This window comes from Artemia franciscana, chromosome 9 (assembly GCF_032884065.1).
Source record: "Artemia franciscana chromosome 9, ASM3288406v1, whole genome shotgun sequence".
Classification (NCBI taxonomy): Eukaryota; Metazoa; Arthropoda; class Branchiopoda; order Anostraca; family Artemiidae; genus Artemia; species Artemia franciscana.
This window is the reverse complement of record NC_088871.1, coordinates 19,422,943-19,443,747: the sequence shown is the minus strand read 5'-3', so window position 1 is coordinate 19,443,747 and position 20,805 is coordinate 19,422,943. Positions and strand designations below refer to the sequence as shown.

The window sequence follows — 20,805 nt, the reverse complement described above, 5'->3', positions numbered from 1 at the left end:
TGATCAGATATTTTTTTCTAATCTACCAAAATCACTAGGTCACTCGGTGTCGTAGTGAACCGATTTCCAAGTCTCATGCCAAAACTCACAGATATTGAGTCCCAGTGGCGCAAGCTACCATATGCTTTTAGTAACTCCGAAAAGATAGATATGAGCAAAATTACTACAGACTTGATGTGGAGAAAAATACGCGAAATGAGAAACTTTACCGACGAAAGAGTGTTCCAGATCTGGAAGAACTCGCCGAGAGGGTGCTCTCCGTATCGCATTCGAACGCAGACTGGATCAGTGATGTCAAGACGAAATAGTCGAATAGGTTGAAGAAAGAAAGTATTGAAGCCATGCTGGTCACAAAATCATGACTAAGAACAAAAGATAGAGTTTGCTACAAATATGTCCCTACAGACAATTAGATCAAACTCTACAATTCCAATAACCTCTACGTAGCTACCCCACCCCCTGGTCAAGAAGTCGAATCCGAAAGCGAATATGAAGAAGATCATTGAATATGAACCGCATTTTTTCTTTCTTTTCTAGTGTATCTGACGTTTAATCTAATGATGATGTAAGAAACTATGTTTTCAAATGCCGCCAACCGCTTCGAGAATAAAGATGACTTGCAAAAAAAGAAGACAAGCGTGAACCAAATTATAAACCAAGATCCCTCCCCTGGACATAAAAAAAAATCTTTTTACTTATTTTCTATGCTATTTTACCTTTTTCTTTGCCTCCTTTGTTTATACCCCGCTTTTGTTCTCTTAGCGGGTTAAGAATAAATTATTAAGCTGTTATTATCAGATTATATTTTATTCAGAACCTTTATTTAGATAAGACAGAATTCGACTTGTCTTATCTGATCAACTTTTTCGTGAAACCTGGGAAAATATAGAAGCGTAGCATAAATGTGTCCAAAAAAAGCATAATTTTGAGCTCAAGGAAGCATAATCCGCCCTCTCTGATCTGGCAACACTAGGAAGTTTCTGGATTAAACAATTCCCTCAAAAAAACTTCTCGGAATAGCAGAAAAATAAAGCAATCACTATCGCTTAGAAAACGCATTATCTTTTTAGAAAAAGGCATGGTTTTTTATTTTGTGATATCATCTTTAATTATGTTCAAATCAAGTCGTAAGCAGTCAATAAAGGCATCTTTGAGCTTTTAATGGCATCACATGAATATATCTCGACTGAATATTCAGCAATTTCGTTTACAAAGCCAAAAGTCATCTTGTTGAAGAAGCAGTAACGTACAACGAATTTGTATCGAAATTTTGTAAGGAGGTAAATGTTTTGGAAAATATTTTGAGATGTTCCTGCTAAGCTACCCATAAAACTTTGCAAGTTTATATTCTTTTGGTGGCTGTAATATTTTTCAGTTTTCAATCCACCTAGGCACTTTTAGGTGTAACCCTGGGACATAAGCTCCACATAAAAAACCATGTTAAGAAAGCCGAAAATGGCCCCATCCCCCAACTCCTTCACATGTAGAGTGTATGAAGAGATAAGTCACATCATCTTCAACTGTAGGAAATTCGAAAAAGGAAGGGAATACTTAAGAATTTGTGCAAGAAGACATTCACAATGTGTTTTATTCTGGCACATCACATGTCCCCTTCTTGGGCTAGGTCACTAAGCACAAACCTTTTTGGTAGATTTCTTCATACTACTGGTTTTGTCCATTCTCTATAAGATCTTTTGGTAAAATAATTTAGCTACTTTTTAGTATTTTTGAAATGGGCTAGGTTAGGAAGTTAAAAATTTTAGTAATGAACCCAGCTAAAAAAAATAAACTGTGGGAAAGTATTAGCAAGATTTTATGTTAACCCTCTTCTGATTTCTAAGTCTTAGAAACTTGCCTACTGGACAGGGTAGTCTATAGCCCACCTATTGGAATTTTGACTACACAACATTTTACCATATTTCTCTGTTATCAGCTTCTTTTTCTGTAGTTTTAGTTCTGAACATACAATTACCTTCCTGTTACTTGAGCAGAATTTTCAGGTATACCAGTGCATTTTTATCTAAATTTAGGAAATGTATTTGCAGATCTTTGAAACCTCATAAATTGGGACTGAGCAAAGTTGTGAAGCTTAAAGCTAATTTGTTGTACTTCATTTAAGCAGTAGATCTATTTTGCAAGGTTTCACTTTACAACACAAAGCCTTTAAAGGTCATAAAGGTTAGGGCCCTCTAGAGAGAGAAGGAGTAGAATTATGTACTTCAAAATACCTTTGCAGGACATACTTTAGTCTGTAGACCTGCCCATGGAAAATTCATTTTCCTAATCTAACTCTTTCCAAGATAACAAAAAGTAGCAAAATTAGAATTTTACCAATTTCTTTTTTCTCACTCTTATAATAGTTCATTTTAAGAGTTATCACATTTACCATTTTATTGCTTTCATATTATATATACCTTATCTGCTTAAATTTTTATATTTTGAAGTATATAACAAGAATGATGTAACTTTGCATTTTGTATTTGTATTTTAATTACTGTATAAGAAAGCACAGCTGGATCAATGTGATTCGTGTTTTCCAATGCAGACATTTGCTACAGGTGAATAACCCCATACCAATAGTCAGATAAGCTGAACCACATGATGTGGTTCAGTGAATATTGACTAAAGTGACACCCAAGCAAGCTGATGATTACAGAAGGCACAAAACAATCAAGTGATACAAATGCATATGACCTATTAGTTAAACGTGTTATACCCCAAACAACAATACTTACTTCATACTGTGCAGAATAATCTTGGTAAACACACTTGCATGGGGAGAACCAATATCTATTTAATCATGTACAATTTTTCTATAAAAATTTTGAAAAATAAGAATGCTTTGGATAAACATGCAAATGGAGTTTTCAACTAGGCTACAGTTTTAGAGTTTTTAAATGGCACTGAATTACCATTTTTGACTGAATATTTGGCAAGCCCATTTACAAAACCCAAAGCCATCTTTTTGAAAAAGTGGTAACAAATTTTACTAAAATTCTTTAAGGTGGTAAATGTTTCAAAAAGATTTTGATATTTTCTACATTAGAGGCTATAGATCTCTGGAACCCCAAAATAAGAAAATTGTACTTTCTGATTGGTTTTCTTCTACAGGTAAAGATTTTGTTCATCCTAAAAACAAACTAGGCAGTGTAAGCCCAGGACATAAGCTCCACATAAAGAAACATGTTAATAAAACAATTCTTACTTCACAATATACAGAATAATTCTGCTTAATGCATATTGAAGATATTAATGCCTATTGAAGATAACTTTATCTTTAGTTCTTCCATTATTTTATATTTTTTCTTTGAATTTAAAAAATAGTATGCATTCAATAAACTGTTTTTTTACTGTCTTCCCTTGCCAGATGTTTCATGTTGTGGTGGTTATGATCTTTCCTTGAGACATAGTTCTAAAATTTCTTAGGTTTTTGTTTGCAGTTGTCTGCAAATTGGACTCAAAGTCCAGGTGCAACTGCTTTGTCAGTTGGCACAGTTTGTTACACACAGCAGCAAGCTTAGCATAGGTAGCTTTATGCACTTCCTCCAGTAGCAGGATTTTTGGTTTCTCTCTTTCCTGACTTCCCTGGTCATGTATGGTAGGGTCTTAGGTTTGGGGATCATCTTAACCAATGTGTGCTGTTTCTCTGCATTGGGAAGAAGGGGTTTGAAGATGTTCCATTTGTCTTCCACAGGTCCTTCAAGGATAGTGTCCCAATTAACATTAGATAAATCAGCTCTAATGGATCTGTAGTCAACAAACATTTTCCTGCCGAGTCTGTTGGTTATTTTCTTGATTGATGTATTTTCAGGTTATTTTCAATGAATAGGTTTCCTCTGAAGTTGGTGGTAGCTTTTTCAAAGACAAAGGCAATTGCCCACTCAAATACCAACATTGATGGTGATGAGGGGCTTCTGTAGATGCATCCCACCCTGATCTAAACATTATGCAAGTTCTCAGCTTCACAAAGGTCAAACCATACTGTTTTGAGGTCTTTTTGGTTGAAGTAATAATTGCATAGGTTTGACGAAAACACAAAGCTTTGACAAGGGCTAAAATACCTTGATGGCAATCAAGGCTTGAAAGATTGAATATTAGCTGGTATCCCAGGGTTTTATCAGGCTGGTCAGTTTTGAGCTAATAACTGACCAACATGTCAATGATGCTATTTTGAGCTCACTAGTGTGTGTGCACAATTTGTAATACATTTGGCAATGTTAATAATGAATAAAAAACAACAAAGAGAGATAAAACTCCACAAAAAAACTGAAGCAAGTACAGAGAAAAGAGATGAAAGACTAAAATAATGTGGATATTTCGCCTGTATCTAAACTAGGCATCCTCATGCTTCAAATTTGTAGTATGGAATCAAAGATTATTGTGAGTAAAAACCATGCCTTTTGTGAGCGTTTCTTGACAATTGCTCTGTATTACGCACACAAACAGATTTAGAACTGTAAGCACCTGGGCAAGTACAGAATTTGATGCCTTCCAGTAAACAAACCATTTAGATAACATTCTTGATATTTTACTTCAAATAATGTATTTATTTATTGCACATTTATGATATTGTTTTACTATCCTTATTACTTTTTTTTATTTATGTAAATCCTAATATGAAGAATATAGTTAAGAATAAAAGGTTCCAGCTAACAACATTTCACTGGTGACACAGCTCACATACAATTTAGACTATGCACAATCAATATTATCATGCAGATTAAAACTTGACTTTACATGCTTTCTTCCAGCAAATGTTTTCATAATAATGTCTTCACATAGAAGAGCAGAATCATATTCCATATAGATTATTCCAAAGTTTTTCAACTGTAGGCTAGTTCAACTTTCCTGTTCAAAAATTGTCTTTAAGTAACTATAATTTACTATGTCTTCTTTCATAAGAAGGAGCTGATACAGGCATATGGTAGTTAAACAAATCTACAATGCATACATTGGTGCATTCCAGAGCTGGAAAATTAGGCTTCAAATTTTACCTGATCACATCAAAAAGTGGCTTGAGCCAGCAACATGGGCAGGCTGTCCCTCTAGATCTCTCCCTGATTACTTAGCACTGTTTTAAGCACCTCACAGTAAACTTCTCTATTGATTGTTTCTCTTCAGAGCATAAAATCAATCAATAAAATGCCTTGTCTTTCCCAAAATTCTATGCACATGACTCTTCAAGGTATTGACTTCTGCCAGTGACAATGTGTGCCTTCATCAGTCAGTTGCTGTACCATAAGCAAACGAGTTTTCATCCTCCAATGATCATGAACAATTAAAATGAATCACCAATCCCATCATAATGTCTCAAGAATCAAATGCACTTCCCATCTGTTGTTTTGGTGCTGTTCAGAAAAAATCTTAGCCACACAACAAGTACAAAATTTGTGAAAACCCAGTTTTTAATTTTTGATCTCATAAATTACTGTCAAAGAAACTTGTAGAAATTCAAGACCAAGAGCATACATTGTAAATGATTTTCTTTATTATTCTCATTAACTGCATAAACAACCTTATTATTAACCACTGATGGATGTCACTTTGCTCTTCATCATGAAACTAATCATACATTTCTTTGAACTGTTGAACCAATCTTCTCACTATTGATTCACTCATTGCATTATTTCCATAAACTTTGCAGATTTATTTATAAATGTCAACAGGTTTAATATTTCTGGCATTCAGAAAATAAATTACAGACCTAATTTCATATTCAGCAGGATTCATTATTAATGAAAGTTCTTAAGCTGAACTGGCCAGACATGACAACAAACAACTAAGAGAGATAAAACTCCACAAAAAAACCTCAAATGAGACTGTGGTCAGTAGAGAGAAAAGAGATGAAAGGCTAAAATAACGTGGATTTCGCCAGTATCTAAACTAGACATCCTCAGCACACAATAAAAACACTAAACTAAAAACAAATAAAACCATCACCAATAATGATAAATACAGTTGTCGCTGCTGATCCACATAGGGAAAAGAACCTATTAGAGTTACTTCAATGAGAACATCAAAGCAACTGAGGAAAAATTATGAAAATTGAAACTAAGTTAACTATTCTGTTGTGAAATAATCATCTTGTTAGCTAATATTTGAAGCAACTCTTTTTGATCCAGTAGGTAATCTTGTCCCCTGGTGATTATGTAAAATTTTAATTCCCTTATTGATTATTGGTTCTTTTTCCTAAAGACGGTCTTAAATTGGGTCAATAGTTAAATTCCCCGTGTCTCTATTTATTGAAAGATTAAGAAACATATGTTTTTTTTAATTCCTATAGCCTCCCTTGCCCATTGAGAAAAAAAAAACCTATCATTAGAAATAGCTACAGCTTCATCAAATTGCTTAAAATGTTTAGGATGAAAAAATGTATGTTCAGCCAGAGCCAAAACAAAAGTTTCAAGTGGCTTTCTTAATTGTAGGGTTTTTTTCTATTGAGTTTTGATGCTCAATAAATTGTTAAAGAGTTCTACCAATATAAAAATTTCCACAAGAACAAGGAATTTTGTACACCCAACTAACTAAATCTTCCCGGGTTAAATCACTCCCAGAATTAAGGAAACTACTTAATGGTCTCACTGATTGGTAACAAGTATCAGTGTTATGTTTATGCAAAATTTGTTTAATCATCTATATTTAAGCAAAATAGGTACATAAAGAAAAGAAGATGAGCCTTTTATTCTTAACCATATTGTTCTTATTAGGATTTACATAAATAAAAATGCAATAAGGATAGTAAAACAATTTTCTAAATGTGCAATAAATAAATATATTATTTGAAGTAAAATATCGAGAATGTTATCTAAATGGTTTGTTTACTGGAAGGCATCAGATTCTGTAATTGTCCAGGTGCTGACAGCTTTAAATCTGTCTGTGTATGTAATACAGAACAAGTGTCAAGAAATGCTCACAAAGGCATGGATTTTGCTCACAATAATGCCTGATGCCATACTACAAATTTGAAAAATGAACCCCCTACACAATTTTTTTTTGTGACATTGTTGACCATCCTCCATGCAGCCCCAACCTTGCTCCTAGTGACTTTATCTGTTTCTCTATTTGAAGTCTTTTCTTGGTAGTCAGTTCATAAAAAGTGATAAAAAACTGAAAGACAAATTTACTATATGGTTGACAATGCAGGCAGCAATTTTCTTTGAAGAAGGTATACAAAAACTTGTACCATGCCGTGACAAATGCCTGGAAAGTTGTAGGAATCATGTAAAAAATTTTGTAAGTGTTGTAGTTTTTTGTAAGATGAATTTTGTTGCCTTTTTTGCTCGTTTTTTTAGATTTAAATATGGAACTTACTTTCCAAACATGCCTTTTATTGAATTTTCGACAGAGTAACTCTTTTTTTATTATTAGTTTACGTTTAGTAGGCTCTAAAAATAACTTGTTTGCTCAATTTGGGACAAAACCGAAATAATTTCCAGAACCTTCTGATAAAGAAGATAACCTCATTTTTTATTTTTAGTCGAGTCTATCTGTCTCATTCCCTTAACTTTGAAAGATAATCTGCAAAGGTGGTACCCCCGAGCCACCAAAGTTCAAGGAGGAGCTTGTATACAAGGTTGAGTTTTTGGAACCAACATATAAATAAGGCACAACTTATGTTGATGTTATTTTCGAAATTGGGTTCAAGAACTAGCAATGAACTAGCTTTTGTCTGGAAGCCAAGGATCATATGCACAATGTATATGGAAACATCCTTATGAGCAAATGTTGTATTGAGTTGGTCCACCTTGAAAGCAGTGCTGCTAGAAATGTATTGACTCAGAATGGTTCCAATGGAATATCCCAAGAGAAAAAAAAATACTCAAAACATAAATTTCAGTTTCTAAGAGATCAAAAAGTAGAATAAGTGAAATTTATTAAGGCATTAGTTTTGATATAATGGATGAATTAGTGGTGAAAGGTGCTGTTTGGGATAGTCTCTCTACAATGATTCAAGAAATTAGTACGGATACAAACCGACAAGTTTCTGATAATGACAGAATGAGTGGTTGTTGTTGTTGTTGTTTGGGGTTTGACGCGTTCGACCAATAGGTCATATGCGTTCGTATCACTCAGTTGTTCTGTGCCTTCTATGATCACTAGCTTGCTTGGGTGTCACTTAGTCATTATTCACTGAGCCAGAACAGTATCGCTTGACTTGCTAATGGAGGGGGGTTATTTGCCTGCAGCAACTGCCTGCGTTGAAAAACGGGAATCAAAATATTGCAACTATACATTTTCAAACATCAATTAAAATACATGTACAACACAATAATAAAAAGTAATACAAGTTTTACACATTATAACCAATAACAATACAACCAAATGTCGATAAAATAAACCTAAAATGATAAATGGGGCAATTCTAAAAATCCTATTGAACAGGTAATAATAATTTAAAAAAAAAAAAAAAATTATAGGGAATGAACCAAACCAGTAGTCTTAACAAATCTGCATAATAGGTTTGTGCTTAGTTTTTTAGCCCAAGGAGGAGACGTGTGATGTCCCAGAACAAAACGCATTGTGAATGCACTAAATGCCTTCTCACAGCAATTTCTTAGTACTTCTCTCTCTTTTTCGTATTTTCTACAGTTAAAGATGATGTGGCGTATATCTTCATACACTCCACAAGTGTCACAGTTGGGGGATGGAGCCATTTTCCATTGGAATAGTGTTGATTTTGTCTTTGCATGGCCACATCTAAGACGAAATAGGCAGGTAGAAAGGATGCGAGAAGTGAGGTACATTTCTTTTGAAGGCTGCTTATAATCATAAAGATCGAGGAGCTGAGTATGAGAAGAATGGAGCCAGGCCTCTTCTTCTTCAAAAATTTTTGAGCTAATTGAAGAAAGAAGTTCAGGACCAGTGATAGGGGTTTGGGTGATCAGGCCTAGTTGGGAGGCTTGTTTTGCAGCCTGATCTGCTAGTTCATTTCCTTTTATACCACAGTGTGCTGGAACCCATATGAATAGAACAGATATACCCTTTTTTGCAAGTTGAGTAACCAAATTTTCAATCTCAATGGCAACATTTCTTTCTTGGTGTTGCTGGTGTGAGAGGTAATCCAGCGCTGAAAGTGAATCAGAGCAGACAATATACTTCTGGTGTTTGCTCTCTGTTTGGCTTGATATGGCTTGAAGTGAAAACTTAATTGCCATAAGTTCTGCAGAGAAAATTGTTAGGTTAGGGGGTAAACGGTATGAAAGAGACAGGCTCTGGGAGGGTATAACTACTGCACAACTGCATTTTGTTACTGTCTTTGAGCCATCTGTATAAACTTGAATGTATTCCTCATATTCTGCCAGCTTTCCCAGGAATATGATTTTCATCACTGCTTGGGGGAGGCCCTCCTTTTTTTTATGGTGATCTTACGAATAATCAATTCCTTAATTCCCTTGGAGGCACTAGACAAATCATCATCCAAATTGACAGTCAGCCTGCCATTCTCTATGAACTCTTCCATGCCCGGAAGGCAAAGGAATCTCTGGAAAGAAGACATCTCTGTTGGTTTAAAGTGGATGTCAGGGTTGTGGTGGCTAATAATTTCTTTGTAGATAATATGGTTCCTGAGTCTTATTTTCTTAGCAAAATATCTTGCAAGGAGGTATTTTCTTCTGGAGTGAAGGGACTGGATTCCTGCTTCACAATACATAGCTACAATAGGAGTAGATTTTAGGCCACCAAGGGCCCTTCTTAAGATTGCATGAAGTGTAGTGTCAAGTTTCTTCAGGAGACATTTCTTAGCTGATCCGTATATAAATGATCCATAGTCTATCTTGGATATCACCACTGACTTGACAATAGTTGAGGCAAAGGCTGTGGGGGCACCTCTTCTTCCAAGGCAGAGAGCATTAATGAAGTTCTGTCTTTGTTTGAGACCACCAATCAGCTCATCCAAATGGGGTTTCCATGTCATTTTATGGTCAAACATAACTCCCAGAAAGCGTGCATGTTCTGCAACTACAATCTCTTGTCCATTCAGTTTCACCTGTGGTTTGAAAGCAGCCAGGTTATGCATTTTGTGGAACAACACACTAACTGACTTATGGGTTGAGAAAACCATATTATTACTATTTGCCCAAATTGATAGTGTATCTACCGCTTTTTGGGAGGCTGACTGTAAGCATAAAGGGTCTCTCCCCACAACTGCAACAGCAATATCATCAGCATACAGAAACAGCTCTGCTCCAAGGACATTTTCCAGGCTTATATCATGGCAATACACCGAGAAGAGAAGTGGGCTTAGAACAGATCCTTGAGGGAGTCCAATGTTATAAGCTTTTCTCTTAAACTCTGAGTAGGAGCCACCCAAGGAAGCCTGAACCTCCCTGCCCATCAAGAATTGGTGGATCCAATTTACCAGTAGATTTGGTAAACCCATTACAGATAGCTTTCTAATTAGTTGCCCCACATCAACTCTATCAAATGCTGAATCCATGTCTAGAAATATTACATGGACAGCTTTTCCTTTTTTTGAAACTAAGTTTTATTAGATGCTCTAGTCTAACTAGGGCATCTGTGGTGCTTCTTCCAGGTAAAAAGCCAAGCTGTTCAATTTGGATGTGGTCTGATAAAGGGGTTAAAATTCTTTGTTTTATTACCCTCTCAATTAGTTTTGCAACACAAAAAGTGAGAGATATGGGGCGGTAGGAATCAACCAGCTTAGGGTCTTTGCCTGCCTTGAGAAGTGGGATCACTATTGCCTTATTCCATTCAGATGGTCTTGCTGACTCTATGACAGATCTGTTGAATAGCTCTGTCAGTAGCTCAACAAATGAATCTGGCAAATTTTTCAGCATCAAATTGTGAATTCCATCAGGGCCAGTTGCACCAGGCTGGAGCTTTGAAATGGCGTCTTTGACTTCCAGGGAGCTAAAAAGGGAAAAGGGGCATTACTATTTTTGGGACTAGGTTGGTGGGGTGTGGACTATAATGGAGTAACTACATTCAGAAACTTTTCTAAGAAGAGATTATGTTTACCATTGGTTGAAGATTCTGTGGACCTACCCATCTGTATTTCTGCAGGGATGGGGTTCCTTCTTTTTTTGCCTGAAAAAATCTGGAAGTTTCTCCATAGCTCCTGAACAGGAGTGTTGTGGCTAAATTTGTCTTCAATGAGCCTTCTCCATCCATCTTGTGTCTCAGCTTTCAGTGTCTTTTTGAATTCTGTTGTCTTTTGCTTAAAAACTATTTTATTCTCAATTGAGGGGTATCTAGAGAAATTATTTTTTGCTTTTTTCGTCTCTAGATAGGCTTTCTGGCATTTACTGTTCCATCCTGGAGTAGAATTTTGTCTTTTTGGATGAGGTTGTTTGTAGCCAAATATTCTTTCTGAGGAGGCTATGATAGCTGAAGTAATCTTATTAGACAGTGATTCCACTGACTCATCAATTGTCTTAATTTCCAAAGCCTTTTGGTTTAAGTTGTGTTTCCAAGAGTCCCAGAGTTTTTCTTGGAACTTCCACAATTTCACTGGTTGGTACCCTGCCCTTACTGGGTTAATCTCCAGTTTCAATGATATAATCTCATGGTCTGAGTCAAAGTCGCAGGGTTTCTGGATTTCTACACTATTTGCCATATCTGTTGATGTGAAAGTGAGGTCAATGGTTGAGTACTTGCCTGTCTGTGGGTTCAGCCGTGTATTTAGGTCTGTGGGTGTGATAAGGGACAACTTATTTTGGGGTTCCAGGATGTAATTGGTTAAAGAGGTAGCAATTGAACCTTCAGGTGATACACTGTCCCACATTCTGTGGTGTAGGTTAAAGTCCCCACTAATTATTTTTACAGGGCCACATGCATTCACAATCAGTTTGAATTGTTTCAGGGAGAACTTATTTGTCTTTGGTGCATAACAGTTAGCAATACTAATCCACTTATCACTTCCAAGTAGTTTTATGTCAATTATACCAACCTCCATCTCCCCTTGTGGACTGGGGTTATGTTTTTTAAAGGCTAGGTCATTTTTCACAAGGGACAGTAAGCCACCACCAGTTTTATGGACTCTGTCCCAACGGGCAATATTGTACCCTTTGAAGTCACAGAAAGTATTCTCTGGTTTTAAAAAGGTCTCTTGAAGTAGAAAAACATCAGGAGCATGCCTGACTAAGATGTTTTGGAGTTCTTTTCTTTTGGCATGGTTGAATCCCCGTATATTTAATTGGAACACTGAAAGGGAGCTAGACATTGGTGTTTGAAAGGGCTAACCTGGGTCTCTGTAGCTTATTACTATAACCTTCTGGGCTAGGTATAGTCTCCTTGCCTTTACGTTTTCTTTCAGTTTTTCCTGGGCTGCTGGTTTGTGGAGAGGCATTACTGGTTGTAGGGCTTGATTCCACTCTGTTTATGTTTTCAGCAATGTTGTTCAGGCTGAGAGCAGCATTTTCAAAACCAGCTGGGAGTATCTTTGAGACCAGTTTGCAAAGGGATGTTAATATCTGGGTAAGATCAGAGATCTGTCTTGCCACTCCTTCAAACATGGACATATACTTCTTGTTTAGGTCCTCAACTGGATGGTGATTAGGTGTCAAAGCAGGGAAGGAGTCTTTATTGGCCATAGGGACATATTTTGTCTGTGTTGGAAGTCCCTTCTTCAAGGCCTCAGCAGCAGTCCTCATGGGGACATTATTGGTGAAAGAACAAGTGACAATTGCTTTCTTCTCCATGAATACTGGGCATTCCTTAGCATTAGCAGCATGGTTACCACTGCAGTTTGGGCACTTGAGAGTCTGATCTTGCTTTATTGCTTTGGATTGGGGATATTCATTATGGGTGTGTTGTCCACTACACAGTAGGCATCTTCTGTCTCTGCGACAATTTGAAGCCATGTGGCCAAAACCTTGGCAATTGAAGCACTGTATTGCTCGGGGGATAAACTGCTTAACTGTATACCTTGCACCCCAGACAGAGATTTTCAGAAGGAACTGAACATCCAAATTGAAGGTGCAAACCAAGGGAATAACAGAAGGGTTTGGGTTTTTAAAGGCCAGTGTCACTTGTTCTATTCTATTGTCAACTTGGACCTCCTTGACAAAATCATCCAGATTGGTGACCTCCTCAGATGGGATAAAAACAATACCTTTTCTATTTCTGATTGAAGCAGGGTTGGAACTAGGACTAAGCACAAACTTTACTTTACAACCATTAACTGCTATATCTGTAATAGAAAGTATAGCAGTAGCTACTGATTGGATTGCAGCTATTATGATAATAGGGCCATCTGGTCCAAGTCTTTCTAGCATTGAACCATAATGGCCCTGGCATTCATGATTTTGGAGGTGTTCAAACAGTTTTCTTGCAATAACTGTTCTGCTACCTAATTTCAGAACCCTACGGGTCTCATTAGGACCTTCAACACCTAAAGCCAAAATCCTAACACTAGAGTTATTTGGGTCAGGGGTGGCAGGACTAGGCCTACTAACTGACCTTTCAGTCATCACAAAAAAAAAGAACAACAAAAGAAGGAAAAGGAAAACACAATGGTTTAAAAATAATCAGGAAAATCAACAAAATCAAATCACAAAGGAAATCAAAATGTCAAATAAATAAAACAAATAAGCTAGCCTACAAGCAGAGAGGGGGGCGTTCAGTCAATATAAATTAAGCAAGCAATATAAATCAAAAGCAGGCACAGAGCTAAAGTTCAAAGCAGGGACAAAAGGGGGTTAATAAGCACTCTCAAGCAATTTGGTAGATGCAGGAATCTAGGAAAATTTGCATCAGGCACAATATCAGTCAAAGCAAGCCAAAGGCCAGAAATGCACAACAAAATGAGTGTACTGGCGTCAGGGACCCCAAGGGCAGAGCCCCTTGGTATTTAATCAACAAACCGTGTCACAGAGCTGTCCCTACTTGGGAAATAGCAATTTTGAATATAATTGGTTTATTTCAATTTCAAATCGTCTTTTCTTCATGAGTGGTTTATTGGCAATTCGGAAAAACAATACTCGCATTATTAAGTAGTAGTAGTAGTATTACATATGTTTAATAGCAAAACGGGGCACCTATCGCTGATTAGCGTTTTTTCTTATAACATATTCAAAATCAAACTACACTTGTAAATGTAAGTCAAACTATAAACATTAACTCTTATTGTACATTTGACAAAAACCAGGACGAAAGAATTACCACATTGGTTTGTTCTTGCTTTAACAGGAACTAACTTGTATTGCTTTCTTGTTCTTGATGGTACAGGTTGATCAAGTAGTATGTCATGGTGCTGAGATTTAGAGAACAAAAACTTTCCAAAACTCATTATTAGGGTTTCCTCCGAGTTTGGGAGTGACGGCAATCCTAGTACTTCCAGAGCCTTTTCGTAGGGGATGTCACGGCTGCCCATGGTGATCGATACCGCTCGCTTCTGAATTGATTCAAGCTTCTGAGAAAGATCCACTGTTCTAAGTGCTGAGGACACCCAAGGGCACGCATATTCCAGAATAGGGTGGACGTATTGCACCTACAGTGTTCATACTGAACCCACGCATACCGTTTAAAGTCTGTAGACTAGTGTTTTCACTCTAACCACGTTTTCGACATGTGCAGCAAAACTAAAGTCATTGGAGAAAGTAACTCCAAGGATTTTGATACTGTTTCTTTGAGGGAATCGAACATTTGGCTCCCTAACATCGCTTTATAGCGGGTCAAAGCGCACTATCTTCGACTTGTTCTGATTGATCTCAAGATATAGATCCGCGCATTCTATTGTGAAAACACTAAAAAAAATTTGACCTGAATTGTGGCATCACAACTCTGTTTTGTACTAAACGTTTCAGGATAAATGACCAGTCGTCCACGAACATGTAGCGGTCGTCAATGTCAGCTACGAGGAAGTTAATTGCAAACAAGAATGCAATAGCTGCTAGCTTAGTGCCTTGAGGGGCTCCACAAGTGGATGAGGAGCATTTGGAATTACTATCACCTTCGTAGAGAGCAAGCGCACGCTGCATCCTCTGACTGAAAATGTCCAACACGAGTGTAAGAGTCTTTTTCTTAGCCCCCATTAGCTTAAGATTAAGGGCAGCTACAATGTGATTAATTAAATCGACAGCCTTTCGGAAGTCTGTGGCACTAAGGTCGACAAAACTTTAACCCTTTTCGACCCACTTGAGGTGACTATCGTACATCCGCACTAGATACACTGAGGTAATACAGTCTTTCAGTCCACTGTACTATCTCGGGTCGATAGATTCGTTGATTTGATCCAGAAAGACCCTCATGATAAAGGTCTTGGCCACTTTTGCCAGGCTTGGTGTTTGTAAAATAGGTCTATGTTCGTCACAGCTCTGAGGGTTAGTAACCGTAGGAATTACTCTAACGTTAGCTTTCTTCCAAACAGCTGGAAAAATCCCAATATGAAAGCACGGGTTTATCAGCACTCAAGCTGGTTTCACAATGAAAAAGGCGTGTTCTCGAATCCGTTTGGGCGGAAGTTCGTCTGGATAAGCAGAACTGTTTACTTTCACCATCATCAGGGTCTTATAGGTTGTCATCTTATCGAAAACAACTTCACCTTCATCTCTGCAGGAGTCAAGTAATTTCAGGCTTCTGGGCTTGTGTCGGGAAGGAAATGAGGTCCAGATACGGGTGAAATATTGATTATTCTCATCAGCAGTTGTGTAAGTTCCATCAGGGTAGCTTATTTTTATGCTGTTATGAACGACTTGCCAGTGATTTGCTTGACCCCTCTATGCTATTCCAATCAATGCAAACTCTTTTTTTCTGGTCCACCGTATATTAAGAAAAGTAATTCTAAAGTGTCTTCTGTTGGTAATCTACATCAATATCTGCAAAGCAGAAATGTTGTTAATCAGGCAATTGCATAAGCTCCAAAGAAGCAATATGCCAAAGCCAGTTTTAATAATTCATTGGTAAAGAGACGCACGAAGAGTATTAAATCATACAGGATTCAAAAAATCAAACCTGTGACATTTCAAAGTTGAATAGTGATACCAGTGTTAAAGAGCATTTTCTTGATAAGAATATCAACTATCTACTGGCTGCATTGTGGACAAAAAAATAGCTCATAAAGTTGACTACTGCGGTATTGTTGATGAAGATTATGTTAAAGATAATATTTAAAAGTTGTTTCCTGAATTCATTGTAGGTGCACAATCTATGAACAGTGGTAGTGAAGATCAACTGAATTTTTCATTTCAGTGCTCTGCTTCTAGGTAGGAAAAACCTCCGTTGGCTTCTATGGATCTGTGTAAAGTAGAGTATGAACCAACCTTTCAAGCCAAATCTTCATTGAACAAAAATAGCAGTGGTCATCATTTAAATAACGGCAACTTCAAAAAACATGCTCAAAGCCATATCTTTGTGAATCCTGACCAAGATTCCAACGAAATATATCACATTTGACGAATTATTTAGCTCTCATCAGAAGCAACTATGGATAATCAAGAGTCTGTATTTGCTTCATCTACAAATGCAACTGCACAAGATGACAATGTTCCCATGCTTTCCAGTTGTCATCTAGGAAGGATAAAAATCCTTCAGACATATATTCAGTGTTATAAATGTAATAAAAATTGTGACAGACAGTGTCAATTATCAAGACATGTTAGAAAGCACACAAAAGGGAGGCTATAACTCCTTTGATGAGAACAATTGCAAGTAGAATTTCAGCAATCCAGGATGACAGTAAATCTATAACTTATGTCAAAAATAAATTTTTGTTTATTACACAAAAATTGTGACAGACAGTGTCAATTATCAAGACATGTTAGAAAGCACGCAAAAGGGAGGCTATAACTCCTTTGATGAGAACAATTGCAAGTAGAATTTCAGCAATCCAGGATGACAGTAAATCTATAACTTATGTCAAAAATAAATTTTGGTTTATTACACAAAAATTGTGACAGACAGTGTCAATTATCAAGACATGTTAGAAAGCACGCAAAAGGGAGGCTATAACTCCTTTGATGAGAACAATTGCAAGTATAATTTCAGCAATCCAGGATGGCAGTAAATCTATAACTTAAGTCAAAAATAAAGTTTTGTTTATTACACAAAAATTGTGACAGACAGTGTCAATTATCAAGACATGTTAGAAAGCACACAAAAGGGAGGCTATAACTCCTTTGATGAGAACAATTGCAAGTAGAATTTCAGCAATCCAGGATGGCAGTAAATCTATAACTTATGTCAAAAATAAATTTTTGAAGGCCTCTTTGTCCAGGCATATCATGAAAATTCACACAAGTTATCGCGATAGGATAGGAACACTGAACAAAATTGGGTTTAGGTAAAATCACCCTTTGATGCTATCTAAAATGAAATTGAAGCGCAAGGACTGAGGGACAGTGGAAAGGGAATCTTTACATGCCCTTTGTTTCAGTTTGATTTCCCTAAGAAAGGGTTGCTATCAAAGCATGCTATTAGAATGCATTTGATTGCTCATGAGTAATCATGAAATGATTACTCATTTCCATTTTGTGGGATAATGTTGGGTTTATTCTATTATAAGAATGGTTTCTTGCATTTCCGCCCAGCATGATATGGATACTTTTTTTCTTCTCAAATTTAACAGTAGTCAATCAATTAATTTAGCCTGGCTTTCTTTGTTTCTTGGAGGACACATCTTCTCACGATTATAATTACCTTATTCCTCTGTATTTTATTGTTTAATGCAGGTTGGTTTCTTCTCTTATTCATTACCAAACTTTTAACTGTATTGAGTTAATGACGCCTCTTGACTGCTAAGACCCTTGCGTTGGCCCTACTATGTTACTACAGCTCGGATCGAACCCTGTTTTCTGTAGTACAAAGGTGAGATAAAACCTACTATGTTATCACAGGACATTTTAACTGTACTGAATTAACAACGCTTCTTGACTACTAAGATCCTTACGTCGGCCCCATTAGTGTTGCTACAGTTTGGTTCGAACCCTGGGTTCCGTTTTACCAAGCTGAGATCAAACCCACTACACAGCCGCAGGACACTTTTTCTTTTACTGTTGGTAACTATAGAGAATCTCAAACCTACGCTGGAAGATGTTCAGAATCCACACCACCAGCAAAATAAGCTTCATGTTTGAATATAATTAATAAAGAAATTAGACAAAGGTCAGTTGTTGAGCATTTGATTGTGTTGATCACTGTCTTGAAGCAGTATCCCACAACTGGTTGTAAAGGTTGGTGTCTTCCCCTAAAAAATTATCCTCCACGCAGCATTCAATCACTCTTAAAACTGAGTCAAAGCAAAATGTTGGAGTTTTAGTCAAGTTTGACCCTCATTTAATCTTTGCCTGTCTTGATGAGAGCGATTAATTTACTTAACTGTATTACTCTCATCTTTAGAATACAATGGACCATCAGCCATTGCTTTCTTTGGGCTCTTTGAGTCCACGATTGCTGACTAAGATTCATTGTCATTTCGTAGTAGTTTTTTCCCATCAATGCTCACTCGCTCCACGGATGGAGATCTTTCATTCGTGAATTTTACAAATAATGTTAACCTTTCTTTTCCTTTTTTATAAAGGAAAAATTATCTTAACCTTGTTTTTTTTACCACTAATTTGGGACCTTTGCTCACAACAAATTTATTTTAAGGCTTGGATTAGTGTGTTGCCTCAGAGGATCCCCTCGCACACACCCTCAACCATCCTCGCTGGTTTGCTATATTGTGCTAATTGGATATGCGCAAGATTATTTGTCATCTTACAGGGCAGCCTCTTGAGCGGGAACCTTAAGTTCGGGTCGCTATATTGATGGTGGTCTCGGATATGAAGAATCCCGAACTTTATCACCTTTCCCCTTTCTCTCAATTCTTATCTAGAGTTTCAGCTTGGAAATTGGTCCCTTCATGGCTTGCTTCTACCCTAGTTATCCCACCTTCAGCAATGTTCCACACTCGTGAGTTCGGTAATAAGCATACGGTCAGAAAATACCCTAATTCTGGGGTAGGTTTGCTTAGCTGCACCCAATCTTTCTGCAAGGGCATGAGGATGGCCTTGGCGAAAGAGACTGAGCCAGTCTCGTAATCCCTTGACGTCACTGCACTTTGACTTCTAGGGTATCTTCTTCGTCCTTTGCCAATTCTGGCTCCCAACTTGGGAGTTCACCATGAAAAAGACCTTGGGCTCCGACATCGAAATCAATGCCCCAATGGAATCCGAGACCTAACATTTTCCCCACAGCAAACACTAAAAACCTGGTATGTTCATAGGCAATACATGACAGTGGATACGCACTATCGCCTACAGTTATGTACTAAAAATGATTGATACCATTGTTGATGACAGACTATTGAGAGCCTCATAAATTAATCTTTTATTTTTAGAATTCCACTACTTACGGCATTACGTACTCCACCGCTTCCATTACTGCTCATTATTTAAGATTTTCAAGTGTATATACTATAAAATAAGGGAATTCGTTGTAAAAAAAAAGTCTGGAAGCTCTTAACAAAGCTAGGTACTTCTCTTTTCCTGGATTCTAGCTTTAACCTAGTTTCCAGTGCCCGAGTATTAGCTAGAAAAAAATATAACTAATGAGTATTGCTGAGAGGACATAGCATTAGTTTTAGACATTTAACTACATATTTTTATCAAAGAGAGTTTGCAAAGGTTAACTGGCTACAATGAACTTTCTTCTTTTCTCCAACTTTTTTCTTTATATGGTTTTCTACACTATACATTCATAATCCCGTTCAGTGTTGATTACAAAAGATTCTTCTCTTTTTTTTGCAGTGAATTAATTTTCAAATGGTTCAGCTTGATGTAGAAGGTTTACTTTCCTTAAGCCCTAATGTTTTGAAGGCAACTTTAGGTGTGAAATGTTCTGAGATAGTCTGTGGGTTTTGCTTCAAGACTGAGTCTCATGTGCATAGTGTCTATGGTACCATTCTTTTCAATCCAAGCGAATGTTGCGTAGAACTGGAATGCCAAGACGATGGAACTCCTAATTCCCCTGATGTTAAATGTATTTCTGAAGAAATCAATGATATTAGCAACGGAGTTATGACAGTTGACGACAGTGATAACAATACCCTATACTTCTTTCAATCTGAAATTGGTGAACCGGTTGAATGTGAAGTGGAATCTAGTGAGATAGACACATCGATGCCTACTAGTAGTTCAAACTTTTATGAAGCAGATCACGAAGCTGTAGATTATATTTCCATTAAAAAAGAAATCATAGAAGGCAAGGATTTGCTAAACAATCCACCGAAAAAGATTCATGAGCTAAAAAAAGTGGACTTCTTTAACGGTCAAAAGTGCCAAGGTTTTCTTGAGGAGTTGCAATCAAAGAATGTTATTAGAAAGCATGTGAATAAAAAACCTCAAAATGAGTACATTTGTGAAGTTTGCTCTTATTCCTTCAGTCGTAAGACTAGATTGAGATTGCATCGAGCTTCTATTCATGGCCTTGATGTCGAGCGCATTGTGTGTGAAATTTGTGGAAACATATCTCCAACAACTGAACACCATGCGTATCATATGCGGTCAAAGCACAGTGAACAGTCTTCCATTTGTCCACATTGTGGGAAGGCATTCTCGCATAAGAAGACTTTGAACAAACATATCAAATATCATTTAAACCTTCCCTCTGAACCAATGGCAGTGTGTGAAATATGTGGAGTTAAAATTCGGAAATCCTGTATGAACGACCATACAAGACGACATACCGATAAACAATATGTTAATCAGTGCCAAAAATGTGGTCTAGTATGTTCTAGTCTCAAGAAGTTGCGAAAACACAGGAATACACATAGATTTGTTGTGATGTTCAAGAAAAACGAAAATGGGAACACTTAATTGTATTGTAACTTAGTTTATATTAAAATTGCTTGTTTTCTTGAGAGAAGAA

The 20,805-nt window shown here is 37.0% G+C and overlaps 1 protein-coding gene across 3 annotated transcripts; it reads left to right on the top strand.

Annotated features, from left to right (window-relative positions):
- Positions 1–598: 598 nt before the first annotated feature.
- LOC136031112 (zinc finger protein 718-like) lies at positions 599–20,805 on the top strand. Of its 3 annotated transcripts, XM_065710423.1 has the most exons (3): positions 599–1,280; positions 16,164–17,239; positions 19,686–20,805. In XM_065710423.1, exon 3 carries the CDS (start codon positions 19,701–19,703, stop codon positions 20,751–20,753), a length of 1,053 nt encoding a protein of 350 aa, XP_065566495.1. In that variant the 5' UTR covers positions 599–1,280; positions 16,164–17,239; positions 19,686–19,700; the 3' UTR covers positions 20,754–20,805. The 3 variants fall into 3 exon arrangements, with proteins under 3 accessions (XP_065566495.1, XP_065566496.1, XP_065566494.1); XM_065710424.1 differs by lacking the exon at positions 16,164–17,239 and having other exon boundaries at positions 600–1,076; XM_065710422.1 differs by lacking the exon at positions 16,164–17,239 and having other exon boundaries at positions 600–1,280.